At 39.0% G+C, this 16,903-nt stretch overlaps 1 protein-coding gene across 2 annotated transcripts; it reads right to left on the bottom strand.

Annotated features, from left to right (window-relative positions):
* Nucleotides 1–3,061: 3,061 nt before the first annotated feature.
* Nucleotides 3,062–16,592, bottom strand: LOC131783904 (uncharacterized). Of its 2 annotated transcripts, none has more exons than XM_059100677.2 (13): nucleotides 16,486–16,592; nucleotides 14,739–14,846; nucleotides 13,400–13,485; nucleotides 12,127–13,318; nucleotides 11,241–11,432; nucleotides 10,876–11,002; nucleotides 9,656–10,002; nucleotides 8,547–8,770; nucleotides 7,494–7,792; nucleotides 6,619–6,942; nucleotides 5,802–5,955; nucleotides 5,168–5,225; nucleotides 3,062–4,602 (listed from the first exon to the last, which is right to left on the bottom strand). In XM_059100677.2, the coding sequence occupies exons 3-13, from the start codon at nucleotides 13,421–13,423 to the stop codon at nucleotides 4,325–4,327; spliced, it is 3,219 nt and encodes a 1,072-aa protein (XP_058956660.2). In that variant the 5' UTR covers nucleotides 13,424–13,485; nucleotides 14,739–14,846; nucleotides 16,486–16,592; the 3' UTR covers nucleotides 3,062–4,324. The 2 variants fall into 2 exon arrangements, with proteins under 2 accessions (XP_058956660.2, XP_058956661.2); XM_059100678.2 differs by having other exon boundaries at nucleotides 16,432–16,540.
* Nucleotides 16,593–16,903: the final 311 nt, after the last annotated feature.

Below are 16,903 nucleotides of genomic sequence, written 5' to 3'. Positions count from 1 at the left end.
TGAATCGAGAACATTTGGGATTCCGTGCCTGCTGACTTGTTCCTTCAGAAACTGAATGATGGTCGGTGAGGCTGACACTAAGCTCTTGGACTTTCACGAAGTCTGAATAATAGTCCATTATTTTTGTTTTCTTTCTTGTTAAGGGTGAACATGTCAACTGCAAGTCTGCTGAAGGGAAGATCTGGAACTTTCGATGTCTGCATTGGTTCTATGGGGTTATCCTCTCGAAACTTTGCACACACAGAACACTTTGCAATTGCTTCCCTTATCTCGCCGTTCATTCCGGGCCAAAGGAGGGCATCTCGAGCTTTTCTTAACCATGCTTCAATGCCAAGGTGACTTTCATGGCTTCTGAAGACGATATCTGGTCTAAGTGCCTTAGGGATGATGATGCATTGAATAGATAGAAAAGGGTGATTCTAGCGCAATCTTGCTCTACCGATAACTCAAATCAGCGGTTCAGTGAAAAATGGTGCAGGCGTAGATCTTCCACATCTCGTGACCATCCTTGTTTGACAAACTCTGACGCTCTAGATAGTACTGGGTCAACCCGCGTAGCGTAGCTTATCTCCTTGTGCGTAATGGGTAACGAGTGAACCAGACGTTCTTCCATTCTATAAATGGCATCCTCTCCGTTAACCGTGGAGGGCAAGGGCAGCCGTGATAGCACGTCAGCCACTGCATTTTGCTTCGATAAAAATCTGTAATGCTGTAATTGAATGCTGACAGTACCATGGCCCAACGTTGAAGACCCATGGCTGCCTGTGAGGGAATAGCTGTCTTGGGGACCAAAAATTCGCTCCAGCGGCTCATGATCCATGAGGATCGTGAAATGATGGCCGTAAAGGTACAAGTGGAACCGTTTTAGGCCGAACATAACCGCTAAAGCCTCAATCTGTCTATCTGTCCGTTGCATTTTTAGTGTTTTTCAGAGTTCGTGACGCGTAAGCAATCGGGCGACGGTTTCCATGGGGATAAACGTGCATTATAACGGCACCCAAACCATACGGAGAGGCGTCGACCGACAATTCCACAAGAAGCTTATGGTCGTAGTGCGCCAACATATTTGCCGACGTCAGGGCGCATTTTACAGCACAAAAGGCTTTTTCACAGCTCGGCGACCAGTTCCAAGTTATGGTCCCAAAGAGCTCGTATAGGGGATGAACGAGCGTTGACAACTTGGGCATAAAGTTGGTCAGCGCAGCTAACATTCTCAAAAAGGAACGCAGTTCGGCTACGTTACGAGGGATAGGTGCCTCCTTGATGGCCTTGACCTTCACGTCGGTCGGTCGAAGACCATGCTCTGAAAAGCGCAGCTCGAAACAGAAGGTGCTATAAACACGCACTTTGGTAACTTAACCCACCGGCCAAACTTCTCCTCAGATGCTCCTCGTCGCTAGAGCCTCCCACTGACAGATCGTCCATAGTGACACATGTTCCGTCAAGCCTGCTTACACTTGCTCAATGAATCGTTGCCAAATTGCAGGGCTGGATGAAATTCCCCATGGCAAGCGTGTATATTGGAATAAACCCTTATGGGTGTTAATAGTACAAAGTTTTTGTGCCTCCTCGTCCAGTATCAATTGCTGATACGCGTCTCGCACATCCACCTTCGTAAATTTCTTCCAGGACGGTATACATCCTTGTCTTCCTCCAACGTTGCAACTGGGAATTGCTTAGTTAGGATTGCTGGGTTAACTGTGCCCTTGTAACCACCGCAAATACGAACTGACCCATCGGTTTTAGGTACTCAGACAATAGGCGTGGCCCAGTCACTCACTTCCACAGGTTTAAGAACTCCTTTGTTTTCCAATCGCTTTAGTTCTTCCTCCACGGTAGGGCGCAGGACATAAGGTACCAGGCGAGCGCGCTGAAAGACAGGTGTGGCGTTTTCCTTCAAGTGCAATTTCGCTGGGACACCCTTAACCGTTCCTAATTCAGGCTTAAAGATCTCAGCGTACTGTCCTTTAAGACATTCGACCCGCTCATCGCTATCTTGACAAAAAAACTGACCGTGAGAAGACGGAAAAAAGGCTTTTCCAGTCCAAGCGAATTTTCATTATCTGGGATCTCCCGAGCAAAGGAGTGGTGTACCGCTCGGCGCGAACAACAAGCGATGGAAGTGTTACCGTTGTCTGTTGTAGTTCACGTCGACTAGAATCTCTCCTGCAATGACCAGCGGTGCACCTGCATAAGCATGGAATAATCTTTCTATAGCGTCGGATTAAGTTTTAAGACGCGAAGAAAACTAAACAGAGATTTATTTTCCCACAATGTGTCGACCCGAACATGATACATGAAAACGAGGCTGACAAGGACGGCATGAATACTTACGTCATACACCACAATTTTAAAGTCAACTCATGAATTTAACCTTGATTTCAAAAAACAGTTTTTGCACATTTTGAAAACAACCTTGACTCAAGGCAACTTAAATTTCCACAGGTGAATAACATTCACAATGTCTCACTCGTGAGTTATGAAGAGGGTATACGAATATTATCAACTTATTGATTGAACTTATTGCGGAGCCATTTGTGCCAAAAACGTCAATCACCAGTGATAAAACCCAATCGTTAGTGCTAAAATATCAATCGCTTTCAAGGTTGTATATATATATTCAGCTAGTTAGTTGTCCTGTAGATTTGATAGCGGAGATTCTTTTCACGAGATCATTCAAAAGGTGATTTATTAGGAAACGTGTCTTAGTGCGTTTTCGACATCGCCTATGATTTCAACATCTAATTTATATCTAAAACAAAATCATAATGTGAATTAAAAAAAAAAAAAAAAGAATTGTCACTGGGACAAATTCACTTTGTCTCATAGCACCAATGGAATCCGCCAGCACTTTAGAACTAAATGTGTCCTTGCACGGTCATGTAATTTCGTACGCTCAACTTACCAGAATTTTCCCACACTGAACCGGGATTAGAAGGTTTGGGTGAATATTACACCTCCCCTCCCTTTTCTCCCGTCCTTGAATGGGACCTGGCCTTTTTGGAAAAGAGGAAATGATACATTCTTTACATTTTTCATCCTCTAAAAAGGTTTTATTTAAATGAGCACGAGTGAAACAACAACCACTGAAGAGGTCTTTTAACAATTTTGTTATAGCCTTCTCGACAGAGCTGGCCTTCTATCTAGTCTTACGTTATTTCAGACGTACTGAGTAAAAAAACTGTGGTCTCCTTTACGTAGATATGTAGTTGTCTTGGGAAATTTTGGCGACTTTATTGCTGGCACAATTCGACTATTAATTCACGCGAGTCTACCGTTAGCGAATTCTTCACTCTCACACTGTTCATAGCCTTACAGTATTTACAAATTCAAATATTGTTTGTTTTTTTTGCTGACGAGTATCCAGCTATGTACGGTGAAAACTGGAGTAGAGTGAATGAAAAATATCTGCCGTAGAAATTCCTTAGAAGATATGGAAACAAAAGGATACGTAATCGTTTAAAAGTAGTACGTACAGCTATTTGAAAATTCAAAGACTATACATGAATGTTGTAGAGTAGAATTAAAGAATAATATACTGGAAAATCTTCTAAATTTAAAAACGCTGACTTAAAAAAATAGTTTTCATTCTTTTATACGATAAAAAATTATTTTCTTGGTTAAAAAATGAAACTTCGTTCACAATGGAAAAATGATTGAAGTTGACTCAGTTTCGTAAGATTAGCGCGATCTGCTTCTTTTAGACCAACTTAGGAACCAGTCTTCCTCATCTGCCGACGGGGGATTCGGAGGATTTTGGGGGAACATATGGTTTTCAGGGGGGAACAGAGCGGGATTAGTCGTCTTTAACAGAGTATAAAGGGAAAATTATAGAAATTCCTTACCGATGAGGGGAGGGGGGAGGGGGTCGTCAGAATACTACAGAACCTTATGGGTGATCAGGTACACTTCAATGTGACAACCAAAATCATCCTACCCACCTCAACCCAGGCGAGAAATAATGACCGGCCTCCTATGCTCAGATGAAGAAAGGAGGTAAGTTTCGAAATAAACTGTGGTGCTGCTTTGGTGAAAGAGTAATATCAGGGTAATTTAGTATTATCAACTGAGGTGATAACGTAAATTGGCCACACCAGCATTAGGGTTAGCCCTTCGTCAGAGTGAATGGCGAAGGGTTAACGCTCGAAACATCAGCTTTGAAACTTTTTACGGTGGCCAATTTACGTTATCCGCTCAGTTGATAATACTGAATTACCTTAGGTTGAGACGCGAGTATGAATTAGATCTGGATAAAGATCTACCAAAAAATTAATCTCTCTACCGGCTGGAAACTTTTTCTTTCTTCGAAATCACCAAACTTGGATCAGTAACAACAGTACTTTTTGGCCAAATCACTGCGGCCAATTTTGGTCAAGGCATCGAACAATACTTGATACCTTGAAATTGCACCATCACTTAAAGTTTCCTTCCAGCTCGATAGTACTTGGAAAGCCCTCTCATAGGCATCGTCCCTGTAATTTATACCAAGCTCGTTTAGATTTTCCCGTGGAACTCTTAAAATACGTCCGAGTTTTCTCCACAGTTGGGGAATTTTCTCGGCTATGTCAGACAATTCAACATCATCTGGTTCACCATCTTTAACTGCAAAAAAAAACCAACAAGATTTACTTCAAGATAGTCAAAAGGTAGATGATGACGGAGAGGGGAATACTCCTCAGATCAACGACAGTTGGAACACCTGACAAAATATGTATGCTACTGACCCCTTTCTCTTTTGGGTTTTTGTAAAGGCACCAGTCATTTTTTATCGCAGGGGTGGAGTAAGGGGGTAGCAGACGGAGGACTTTTTTTCGAGGGGGATGACATGGTTTTCAGGGGAAATTGAGGGGGGATCAGTTGTCGTCAACAGAGTACAAAGGGGGGTTGTAGAGAAAATTGACTTTCAATAAACTGCGATCGAGGGGGGTGGGGTGGGGGAGAGAGACCATAAGAGGGATCAGATTCATTTTATCGTGACTCGACCAAAATCTTCAGACCCTTCCCCCACCGGCGACAATGTCTGGTCCTTAATCAAAACGAGCGTCATCTAAACTGCACCCTGACAGCTGACTTAGTGACTTTACTAAATGCCGAAAAAGAGGAATACAACGCGTGGTTTTAGGACCACCCCCCACCTATGATCGAGTGATTTTAAAGGCCCACTCACCAAGTGCAGGTCTTTCCTCCGGTACCAATCTTTGATCTCCGCCCTCTGTTACAGGAACCTGCCACATAATAACAAGGAATCATTATTAAAAAAACAACAACAACAAAACAGCAATACGTCACAAGACATCCATTTTTGCTCATCTGCTTGATGCTAATTGGTATTTAAAGCCTGAAGATACTAAAATCTAAAAGAAACAGTATTCTGAACGAAATCTTTCATTCTCGAGATTTTAGAATCTAGCATTTACGCTAGAATAAAATCCACGAATCATCTAAGATAATTTAAGATGCAAAGTAAGCTGCTGTACCAATAATAAGAGTTGGTTTAGGTCATGAATTAAATTTGGAGAGTTGTAAAACCAAAATAATCACAACGAGCATTCGGAAGAAAGGAAAATACCTTTAAGAGCCAATAAGAAGTCAAAGTAAAAACAACCAATCTGCCTAAAGCGCGGGAAAACGCGGGTAACTAAGTCGTGAGTCTTGCATGTGATTGGTTAACAGAGAGGCACGAGTTTTCTGGACCAATAACAATGCAAAGTAAAGTAAAACCAATGCAATCTCGGATTACTTTCGATATTCAATTGAATATTGCGCTAAAAGGAACATTTACTAAACGGTGCTATCTGTACCGAAGACGCTGGTCGAGTCTTCAAGATCGGCACTTCACAGAGAAGTTTTTGCAGCTCTTCGTCTTTGGAGAACTTCACTGTTGGAACACTTTCGCTGTCCACGCGAACAATCAAAGCCATGTCACTGTTGTCAGATATATCATTTCCAAGAAACCTGAAAAATGGAAACCAAATAAATATTTCTTGGTAGATTGCCTGGGTTTCATTTTATCTCGACTTCTCTACTGGCCGCAAACCAACCCTCCTTCCCCCACACCCCCCCCCCCCCCGCTCCCGACTCATGTCCAACCCGATAAATGCGGAACTTTTAACCCTGCTACCAAGATGTAACTTGTACAAAAACTAATGAATAAAGTTATTTATCCTAAAAGTAGCATACGCATTATTCAAAGTTTAAATGTATACCTAACTAACATTCCTACAAGATAACTGAACAACTAACTTAACAAACTGTTAGAAATGTCAGTGACCTATGGAAGCGATTCAGAATATTGTATAAAACCTGCCAGGTTTGTTGTTTCCCTTTTAACCCCTTTACTCCCACAAGTGATTAAAAAGAAACTTCTCCCTATAATATCCATATATTATCCAGGAAACAGGTAATGAAAATACTCAAACTTATCGGGTAGAAGTTGTAATCTTGGTCTAACACCAAATTCTCGTAATTAATTTACGAGGAAATCTGTTGCAGCTGAAGGGGAGAATTAACGATCGGATCTTGGGAGTTAGAGTATAAAGAGGTAATTTGGATAGTCGAGCCTCTTGGCCTTACCATGCTGTATCGTGACAAACCTTTCAATGGAAATCAGTAACTTACCTGAGAACTACCTTTTCTTTCCTTTGAGACTCCCTCACAAAATCAAGCGCTGATGGGGAAACCACAATTTCATCCCCGACACAAGCAGGCTCCTTTGACTTTCCTTCACCTTTGTAAGGTGCGTCATAGCTTGACAATTTATTTTCCACCTCAGCTTTTTTAAAGTTTGGATAACAGTACAATAAAAGGCCGTAAGTATCAGGAACTGTTGTCTTACATAAACAAGTGAGAAAATGTACACATTGAGGCATGGGTCTGAAGAAAAGACGACGAAAAAAATCTTCCAAAAGAGCAACGGGTTTACGGAACGCGCAGACACAGAATCTGCAAAACAGAAAGTAACACGAATAAACTGTAACATCTTACTCAAAAATGATCCCTCGTGTCTTAAGACGTGGAAGGCTGTTTCACTCCGCACAGACACGTCGATATCGAGAGAGTTTGGTCGCGGGCTAAACAGACAGCGGGAAATGGTCTTTTAGGCGGTGGTAGACTACTAGTTGGTGGTTTTTTTTATTGAAAACCCTGGTCAATAGCCCTTACTCGAGAAGACTAGCTAGTCTAATCATTTCCCGATGACATCGAAAAGGCAGTACACGCTCCTCAATTTTTCTCAAATACGCTCACTGTTGGTCTGTTCCTCGGCTAGAACCCTCCACTTCCTGCGCGGCAGTGCGGCTAACAACCAACTCACCCTGTCAGTAACAAATTAAAGGCATGCTCTGAAGAAAAACAGTGAGAGTGCGGCCAACAAGAAAATCATTTAACTAGGGGCTGAAAACTAGGCCCATATGACAAACATCCTGTCTATTGACGGAATTCAAAAAGCAATATGAAATATTTTCCCCTGTAACTAAAGATTTTACACAACTCACCGACAGAAATGCTTCACTTTGAATTCTACAATTCCATCTTTAACAGTAACTGGCCCTTCTAGTTGACCTGTGATATCCGTCCAGCTAGCGTTCCATGGTTTGCCCTCTGAGTCGAGGTATAATATCCTTATGATTTCACTTGAAAGCTCTGAAAAGTCATGTTTACTTTCACGAAGGGCGAGGGGAACCTTGAAAGTCACAGGCTCCATATGTACAATGTTCTGAGAGCTTGAAATGTGAATGACAGGACCACACAGTATCCCAATGTCTTCAACCTCATTGCTTGGAAATTCTTGTACCTTAGATGAAAAATCAGAAAAGGTGTTGACTTTTGGTGAATACCAACCATAAAACAATCTTCTTTCTTAGATCAGGATAGATGATAAAATTTCAGATTGTCCTTGAGTAAAGAAAGATCAACCTTTTAAAAGTTACTTCTGTGGGAGGTTTTATTTAGACGCATGCTGTTTAAGGATTAAAAGTAACGGAGATGCAAGTGTAGCTATTTCATTAACAAGCACATGCAAACACATCTAAGTCATTTGCCTCTAAATTAGGACATAAGATAATACAATAGAACCCTGCAAACTCGAACTCCACCGGGAGACAAAAACTGGTTCGAATTAGTAGGGGTTCTAGTTATCAGACTTGGTATTGATTTAGATTTATCCTGTTAATAATTGATAGGGAATCGTGTTTTTACCATTCTTGTACAATCAACAGTCACATACTTACATTTAGTTTGTATTAAGTGCTTCTTAGTTTGGGAAATTCAGCTGAATGTATTATGTTTTCATAAATGTTATCACGTTCGTATCCATCGTGATTAAAGGTTGAGACCAACATTTTACTTTAAGTTCGAGTTCTCAGCATAAATTTGAATCAAGGGAAAGTAAAATTAGTTTGACTTCACGGGGAATTCTAGTTAACCGAGTTTAAGCCAGCTTATAGTAAGTCACCGGAAAAATGAGGTAAAATCTAGGGAGATCGGGTCCTTTTCGAGTTAGCTGGAGGTTCGAGTTAATCGAGCAAGTTAACGGGGTTTTCCTATACCTTAATTGTCAGAGTAAAGTCCTGATCAACAGGTACAGAACTGGAAGGAACTTCAACGCGTATGTCTGGAAAGTCAGGTACTACACATGTAAATTGAGGAGCCAATGAAGTACGTCTTTTGAATGTGAAGGACTTTAGGCGCCAGATGGCAGCAAACGAGGAACATCGTGACGGGGTGCATGTAGCTTCAACAAGCTGACGCCAGTCAGAAACTTCTGGTTTTTCTACACATAAACGTTAAATTCTAGTTGAATATTTTGAGCTGTTTCCTTGATAGGTGCCAAAAAATAATGACAACTGTATTACTTCTATGATGCAGAAAAAGGATAGACTAAAGAGTAAAAAATGATTGTGTGGTCTAATTTTCTGGCTGAAGGACTGTTATAGGTGGTAAAAGACTGATGTTTCAGCAACTTTTGAGGAAACTATCATCAATTTCTCGCGAATATTTGCTTGTAAGTCGAACATATGAGTCTGATTCGTGAAAACTGATTGGTCAGTTTTGCTGCGGTGTCGTCGGCTTTAAGTCTTAGAGGGCGGAAGAATGAGAACAACCAGCGCGAAAACAAAACAATTCAATAAAGGACGAAGGATACCAACAAACTAGTGTATGAGTCAACTTGCACTGAACCCTACAATCTCGATCACACATACAACATTCGACTTACAAACAACTCCACACTGGACTCTGACGATGACTTCTGCTCAGGTTAACGAAACGCTACAAACTGTCAACGAAATCAGTTCTTTTCAGGACTATATAACCTCACCCAGGTTTTCAGACTTCACAATCGATAATTATAAAGAGAAATTTTCAATTGAGCGTATATGTTTTTGTTTTTCTTCGCTCTTTGATTGGTCCAGAAAACTCGCGCCATTCTCTCAACCAATCACAAGCAAAAATAAAACAAATCAAGACTTTGTCGCCAGCGTTTTCCCGCGCTTTATTAGGCAGTTTGTTCGGTTATACTTTGAGTTCTCATTGGCTCGTACAAGTATTTCCTTTCTTCTAATTGGCCGTCATTATTACAGTTTGTACTTTGGTTTTGGGTTTGCGACACTTTCAAAAAGCTCACTAACAATCATCATAAATGACATGTAACCTGTACCTGATGCATGCCAAGTCTCCAAATCCTTCCATTCGTTGTCATATGGATCCACCAATTGCTTGATAACCACTTCATAGCCCTTCAAATCAGTTGCACTGTGCAACAAAGCCACAGTAACGTTTCCTTCCTCATCTCCACTTAACTCTAGGTCTGGTGGACCATCATGCGACAATTCAATCACATTGCTTACCAAAAGCTCATCACTAGAAATGGGCGGACAGCGAAGTTTAAGAGGCAATACTGAACAAGTAAATAACAAAGGTTTTGGCACAGCTCCCTCATGAAATGTGAAGTAGGCGGCTGCTTCCGGTAGGTTCCATACACAACCTCTTTCCGTAACTTCACCCCTAAAAATAAGGTTGGCAATAACAGTTATGACAGGGTAATTTGGTATTATCAGATTGGCCACCTTAAAGGGTTGCAAAGTTGACGATTCGAGCGTTTGATTTCGTCAGAGCGAATAACGAAGGGCTACCGCTCGAAACGTTAGCTTTGCAGCTTTTTACGGTGGCCAATTTATGTTATTAAATCAGTTGATAATACCAAATTACCATGTTATACTCTCCCACCAACGCAGCACCAAAGTTTCTTTAGAAAATTATCCCCCTTTTTCAATAACAGTTAACAAGCTGAGTGAGTTATGAGACTTGTTCTCAAAGCTATCTCTGAAGAAACTTAAAAGTTTCATCTATCCTGTCACTAATTTAGCAAAGCGTTGTTTCCTTTGTTTTTCGGTTTGGTATATGAATGACTTAAAAAAAAAGAAAAGGAAAGAAAAGAAACTTTGACCAGGCCCTGAGTTCTGATTAAGCTACCTCAAACCAGATACCTGTAATCAATCAATCTCATTTTCAACCATGTATTTATCCTTGCACCTGTGCAAAAGCTACATGAATTGGTGATAAAAATCTCTAAGTCTATGGAAGTTCATAGTGGCTCTTTTGAGAAGGGCAGCTCACAGTCCCCTAAACAGAGTTAAAATATGCTTTAAGTCCAATCAGAAAGAGGTCATCATCTCTCAGTATTAGATGGTAAAACCATTGCCACTCTTATCAATCAATCTCTTTGTGCAGAGTCCATTGGTTTTTCTTTGATACCAAATCTTCTCATTACTATCCACAGATTACTAAATATAAATTCTCCAAATTAACCAGTTGACTCTTGCAATATGTGCCACCTTACCGATAATAAATTGATGAGTTAGATATAGTAATTCTTACCTAAAAATGACAGATCTTGTGATCACTTCAACATCCAGCAATGGATCTTTTTTCAATTCTAAGTGTTGCACAGTATCTGGTTCCATCTTAACATTTACCAACTGGGACATCACTCCCTCCATGGGAACTAAATATTTTTAATAAAACAAGCATACAAACATAGTGAAACTCAAATTTTCCAACACCAGTTTGTATTTTCCCCTTGTAAAAAGTTTGTCTCAGCTAATCCAGACAAAGGGGTCAAATCTCTACAATTGTAAATCTAGTTAAGTTTAACATGAGTAGTGTTGACAGTATGAGACATTGAAACCCCCTTTTCCTTCATGAAAAAATTCACTTGGTTAAGTATTCATTCTTAAACTTACCATCTTCTTCAATCAGCATTGATTCTCTCTCCCTTTGTTGCAGCCACTCTTTATGGTGGGTTGTTTCCTTAGTGGATGTTGATGGCAAAGTCATTGGCTCTCCCTTATGTTTCTTGGCAGTGAACTCATGAACACCAGGTGATGACCTTTTAGCTGCAGATCGCCTTGACTTTAATCTGCTTTTAGATCTACCTGTAATTTGACCCCATAAAATGTTGTTGGAGAATATTGAACTAACCAGAATAATTCTTTCTAAAGGTAGAGTTCCTTGCCTTCAAATGAGAGAGGGATGTTAACCAGTTGTCATCCCCAGAATCCTGTTATAATTTCAAAATTCAAGGATAAAGCTAAAGCTAACTATTAATGCTACATTATGTTTTTTTTAAAATCAACTCTGATTGGAAAATAATGCAAGAAATAACCACCATACTAAAATCTCTACACCTTGACTAAAAGACACAAAAGAATTGCTTTATATCATTGTGCAAACAATTTGCATTCTTCTTCTCAATCCTGCTTTGGAAAATTATTAAGTGTGATATGAAAACAAAGTCTGAGAATTGTTAAGGCTCATCTGCAAGAAATTATAGGACTAAACCAAGTTATCTCATAATATCCTGTAGAATAAGTCAGAACCACAACAAGCTAATTCTAAGCAAATAAGAGTCAAACTTAAAAACTCATATATGTAGAGAATACTAGCTGAAAATTGATTGCTCTGTCCTTTGAACATCCAAACTTAACTAAAAAATAAAATTCAGGAGCTAACCTATTGTGCATCATAATGAACCTACTGTTAGTAAATGGAGAAGGCAACAGTCATGTAAATTCAATCAATAATAAAATTATTTAACTTGTAACTTAATTGACAAAATAGAACTTGTACCTGACACCAACTCAAGCATCTTTTTCAAAAGTCTTCCAGAGGATTCCTCCATGTTGTATTTCTCCGAGTAGTTTTCACGGATAAGTTTCATCTCTTTAAGTCGCACTACCCTAGGTTTTTGTTGTATTGCTCTAATTTCCTTGGTCCAGTCTTTAGGATCATCAGAGTCAACTACACACTGAGGGCCTAAGGGAACTTCTTTTAGAACCTTCCCAAATCCTGAAGAACCTCTGACAAGCATTGGCAAACCAACAGATAGGGCTCCAAGTGCTGCTAATTCAAAACTTTCAGTCCAGAATGGCATTATGGCAAGATCTGCCTCACTGAATAAATTAGTAAGTTCTGCTATTGTAAAGCTGTTATTGATGACAACATTAAAGGACAGTCGATTGTATCTTGTGAAACTATCAAATAACTTTCTTTCCATGGCATCTGTATTTACCTCTGAGGAGAGTAAAATGTGTATGTGGGTTTCATCCTCCGATGCAGACATTGCTTCAGCAACAATTTCCCACCACTTAATTTCAAGTTTTCCACTGAGACCAAATAGTAAAACAACAAAAGGTGATGATTCTTTGATATCCACAACAACTAACTGTGGAACATCCCAAATCTCAAAGAAAATACTTGGGGTGTAAATTAACACAGTTTGATCTATATTCCTAGAATAAAAGTAGTGTTGATATGCACCTGCAAGCTTAGGCCCAATGGCTAAAATTTGATCAGCCATCTCACAGATTTCCACTTCTGCCTGTTGCCATTTTTCACCCTCTGAAAGGTTTGTGATGTTCTTTCCAGGTTCCTCAAGAACCACTTGAATCCATTTACAATTATGCTGCTTTTTGATGATGTATGGCACTTCTCTACCATCAGTTGCACCATAAGCTAAAACACAATCCATGACATGTCCTTGGGGTAAATTAATCAGCCAGTCAATTGGATGAGTAACAGGAACCATTTTCTCTGCTTCAATGAGCTGAACATTGTAACCTGCAGCATTTCTCCTGTCCTCTTCACTGCAGTGTGGAAGAAAGACACTAACCTCCACACGTGGGTCTTTAGCTAACTCTATGGCAAGTCCTCTTATGATTATGGAAAGGTCTAATAGAGATGGCCTCCATTCCGTACTTAACAGAGTGAGTCTAATTGGTTGTTGCGGAGTCTTTTCTTTGTCTTTAGTGATGTCAAAAAGCTGAAATGAAGAGAAGAAAATTAATAAGTTTACAAATTTTCTCCAACAATATGCAATTGTAAGTTAACAAAAGGATGTTACCTCCTGGCCCATTGAGGATTGCATTGTCCTTTCTGTAGGTTCCTCATCGGCAAATAATGAAGGCTGATTGTATGCACATGCCTTGCCTAAAATAAAATATATAGTACTTAAAAAAAACTGATGTTACTTCACTAGGGATACCAATATGTGTCAACACAACCTGACTGAAGTATGGCTCGATATCATTCACATAAATTTGAACATTAGTCAAACCACTGATACATGAAGTACAGAAGAATGATCATCAAAGCAGGGTTAAAGCAAAGGATAAATTAACCCTTTAACTCCCAGATCAAATTTTTAATTCTCCTTATTGTCAACCATACAATTCTTATAATGTTAGTTCAGAGAATTTAGTATCTCATCACTCATCTGGTTGATATTGTATTGATATTGTAAGAAGAAATTCTGTCTTGATCACTCATGGGAGTTAATGGGTTAAAGCAATGGTCCTGCATGCACATGCACTTTGTAAATATATGTTAATAAGTTAATAGGATGTGCCAATCACAGCTGTGGAATTCCAGTCAATTACAACTGAGCAGAACAGTTCATAAGGTAACACATACCCAGTCAACCTTATTGCCTGATAAAGATGCCCAGCACACCATCAAAACATAGCAAAAATCAATAGACAAACAATTCTACTTCATAGACTTAGGATGTTTCCTTCTGGTCAGTTTGTATAACATGATTGGAATGCTACAGAACATTCTTGTAATCAGTTTGAAAAAACCCAACAAAAACCAACACAAAAAAAGTCTGTTGGCCTTCCCAATTAAACTCCATGTGAGAAGTGGTTCCCTAAAAATATTTATTTTACTTGTAAATCCTTGACCTTCTTTTTTATTTACTTTTTACCAGCACTTACCAAACTTCAGCAATTATTGTAATAAAATACAATGCAGTTTCCAAATACTCTTCTGCAAAATTTCTTAAAGTCTTATTCATCATTGGATTCCAGTGGCCTTCTCAATAACATTTCTATACTTTGTTATAATAATTTATCATTAATTTTTTTACTCCCACTCCTCAACATTGCATAATCTTAACTGACATAGGGTCCCCCACCTATCCTGTACGTCTTCTTTCTGCCACTCTCTAAGCTCCCAGCACATTTGAGGAAGTCTTACCCTCAGAATATTTATTTCACTTTGGAAATATAATACATGTATGGGTTACTGCAGTTTTCATTGTCTTTGAAAATTTTATATGTGCATATTTTCATCATATTGCACTTGAAATCATGTCATTACCTACATGTATATTAATTCTTATGTATCTATTAAACTTTGAAAAAGCAGTAGATCAGGTTTCTAAACTACATTAGCGTTCTTACCTTTCAATCACTTATTTAACAAACTTTTAATCATCATCTTCTTTCTACTTGTAGGAGACAGCTGACACATGGTTGCCTGTGGATGTTTATTGTACCCTCTATAAACCTCTTTAAAAAGAAAACAATGTCAACACTACAAGAAAATTATTCTCAGTTCTTTAGTTAGTAAATCAATAAGAGCAGTTTCTTTCAAATTTCACAATTTTTTTCAAGCAACAAAAACAGTAAATAATGGATTCTTATTTGATAAGGCTAGTCCAAAATTTAATGATTATTAATATACATATATATATATATATATATATATATATATACATATATATATATATATATATATATATATATATAAGACATATATACCCAGCTGTGCTACCACAGCATTGAGCACTTTATGCCAAGGTAGACTCTACCCCCACATTTATATATATATATATATGTTTTTTCAGAAAAACTTTAGCAGGGTGGAATCTTTAATTCTTAACTCTGATTGGCTGACTACATGCTTGTTGCTGGCCCAGCTTTTTAGAATATGGACAAAAGTGCCCAAATTTCCCACCCCATTCATGGCAAAACAGAAAAACAGATTTCATGCATTGTAAATTCAATAACATTTACTTTATACAGTATATATTAAAACAATAAATGTAAAATCTATGCCAGGGTACTTAAAAGTTTACATTTAACACTCTAGCTCATAAAAAGGGTAACAAAATTGTCCCTCAAGCAGAATCCTTTTAGAGTGAAATTATTTCCATAAAGTAAAGCTCAAAATTAATTTGTAGCAAAGTAGGAAAAGATTTTCGTACAACCTCAAACTCTTCTAAAACAAAGCTGTAGTCACAAAGGTAATCTATCGGTTTGCCATTGTTTTGTTTATCCAAAAACTATGTGCATAATGAAGTATGAGGCTGCACACAAATCTTTCCTGCAGAAGCTCTGTAATTTGATCACCCATGTCTATACCCTGCTAGCAACAAACTGTTGATGAAACACCTGTGGACTATCCTAAATTGTTCTAAGTTTATGTCAACTGTTCCTGTTCGTGTAGATTTACAGGTTAAATAATGGTATCGGTTCCTTTTACCACTATTCTCAAAGATCGTGTTCAACAGCATACTACACACGAGGGACAACGCAAAAAATTAGGATGCTTTGAATTTGTTTTTTTCGTTGATCAGCATGAGAGCAATCAGCAAGCACAACAAAAATTTACAAACTCATGGATTATCTTGAGAAAACTTCGATCGCCTCTCATGCGTGACTTCCGGTTTACAGTTGCACTAAGTGCGATAGCCGCGAGAGAAAGGTTGGTTTCATAGCATAATTCTCTATATTGGGCTCGTGGTTTTCCTTTGTTAAAAATACCTTTTTAGAAAAAAATGGATCCATCTTCGTTCGACCGTCATGAATTCTAGATGCATTAAGATTGAGCTTAATATTGAAACAAGCTTGATCGTGCAACGTTAAGTCGTTGAGTATAAGATCTCAACGGTCGTTTATCGATCTTCATATTTAATAAACACTGAGAGCGGATCTTAGAAAATGTCAAATAATAAGCAAAGCTCACGTCTATATAAAATACAACTAAAACGGCAGATAAAATTTCAGCGATTCTTAGCGAGAAACATTGACTTCATTTCGCTGGGATTACAATTTCGTTCGAATTCCAGTCTTCGACTGGAGACTGACCTACCGCTGACAATATAACGTAATTTGTTCCCGTTTTGTTGTAAGAATTTCCGCTTACCACTGGTTGAGGAAAGTTCTGACTCTTTTCATCTTTTCTTGGCACCTCGAGGATGTTTTGAGCGGGAAAGAAGACGCGTGCATAAATCTGCAAACTTGATTCCCATCCACGCACATCGTGGAGCAAGGCCTGAAAACAAGGACTCAGGTACGCTACACATGCGATATCACGCGTGTAGCTAGATGTCCCCCGCAGCCCCGTGAGGTTGCGTGCGTGTGGACCTCTGCAACAGGAGCTTCTCAGTGCCGAGGATGTTCGCATTCTCTTATTCTCGATGGTCAAAGCCGGTTTTACATTTCCAAACCGGAATAATAGATAGCATAAGATTTTAAAGACTATAGTAGAGCGGTAAATAATAAATTTTTGTTTCCATAGAAGTCTGGTAGCTTGCATGCTAAAAGAGCCTGGTAACTAATTC

Source organism: Pocillopora verrucosa, chromosome 1, assembly GCF_036669915.1.
Source record: "Pocillopora verrucosa isolate sample1 chromosome 1, ASM3666991v2, whole genome shotgun sequence".
Taxonomy (NCBI): domain Eukaryota; kingdom Metazoa; phylum Cnidaria; class Anthozoa; order Scleractinia; family Pocilloporidae; genus Pocillopora; species Pocillopora verrucosa.
Note: the sequence above shows the minus strand (reverse complement) of the source record. Positions and strands in the feature narration are given on the sequence as shown.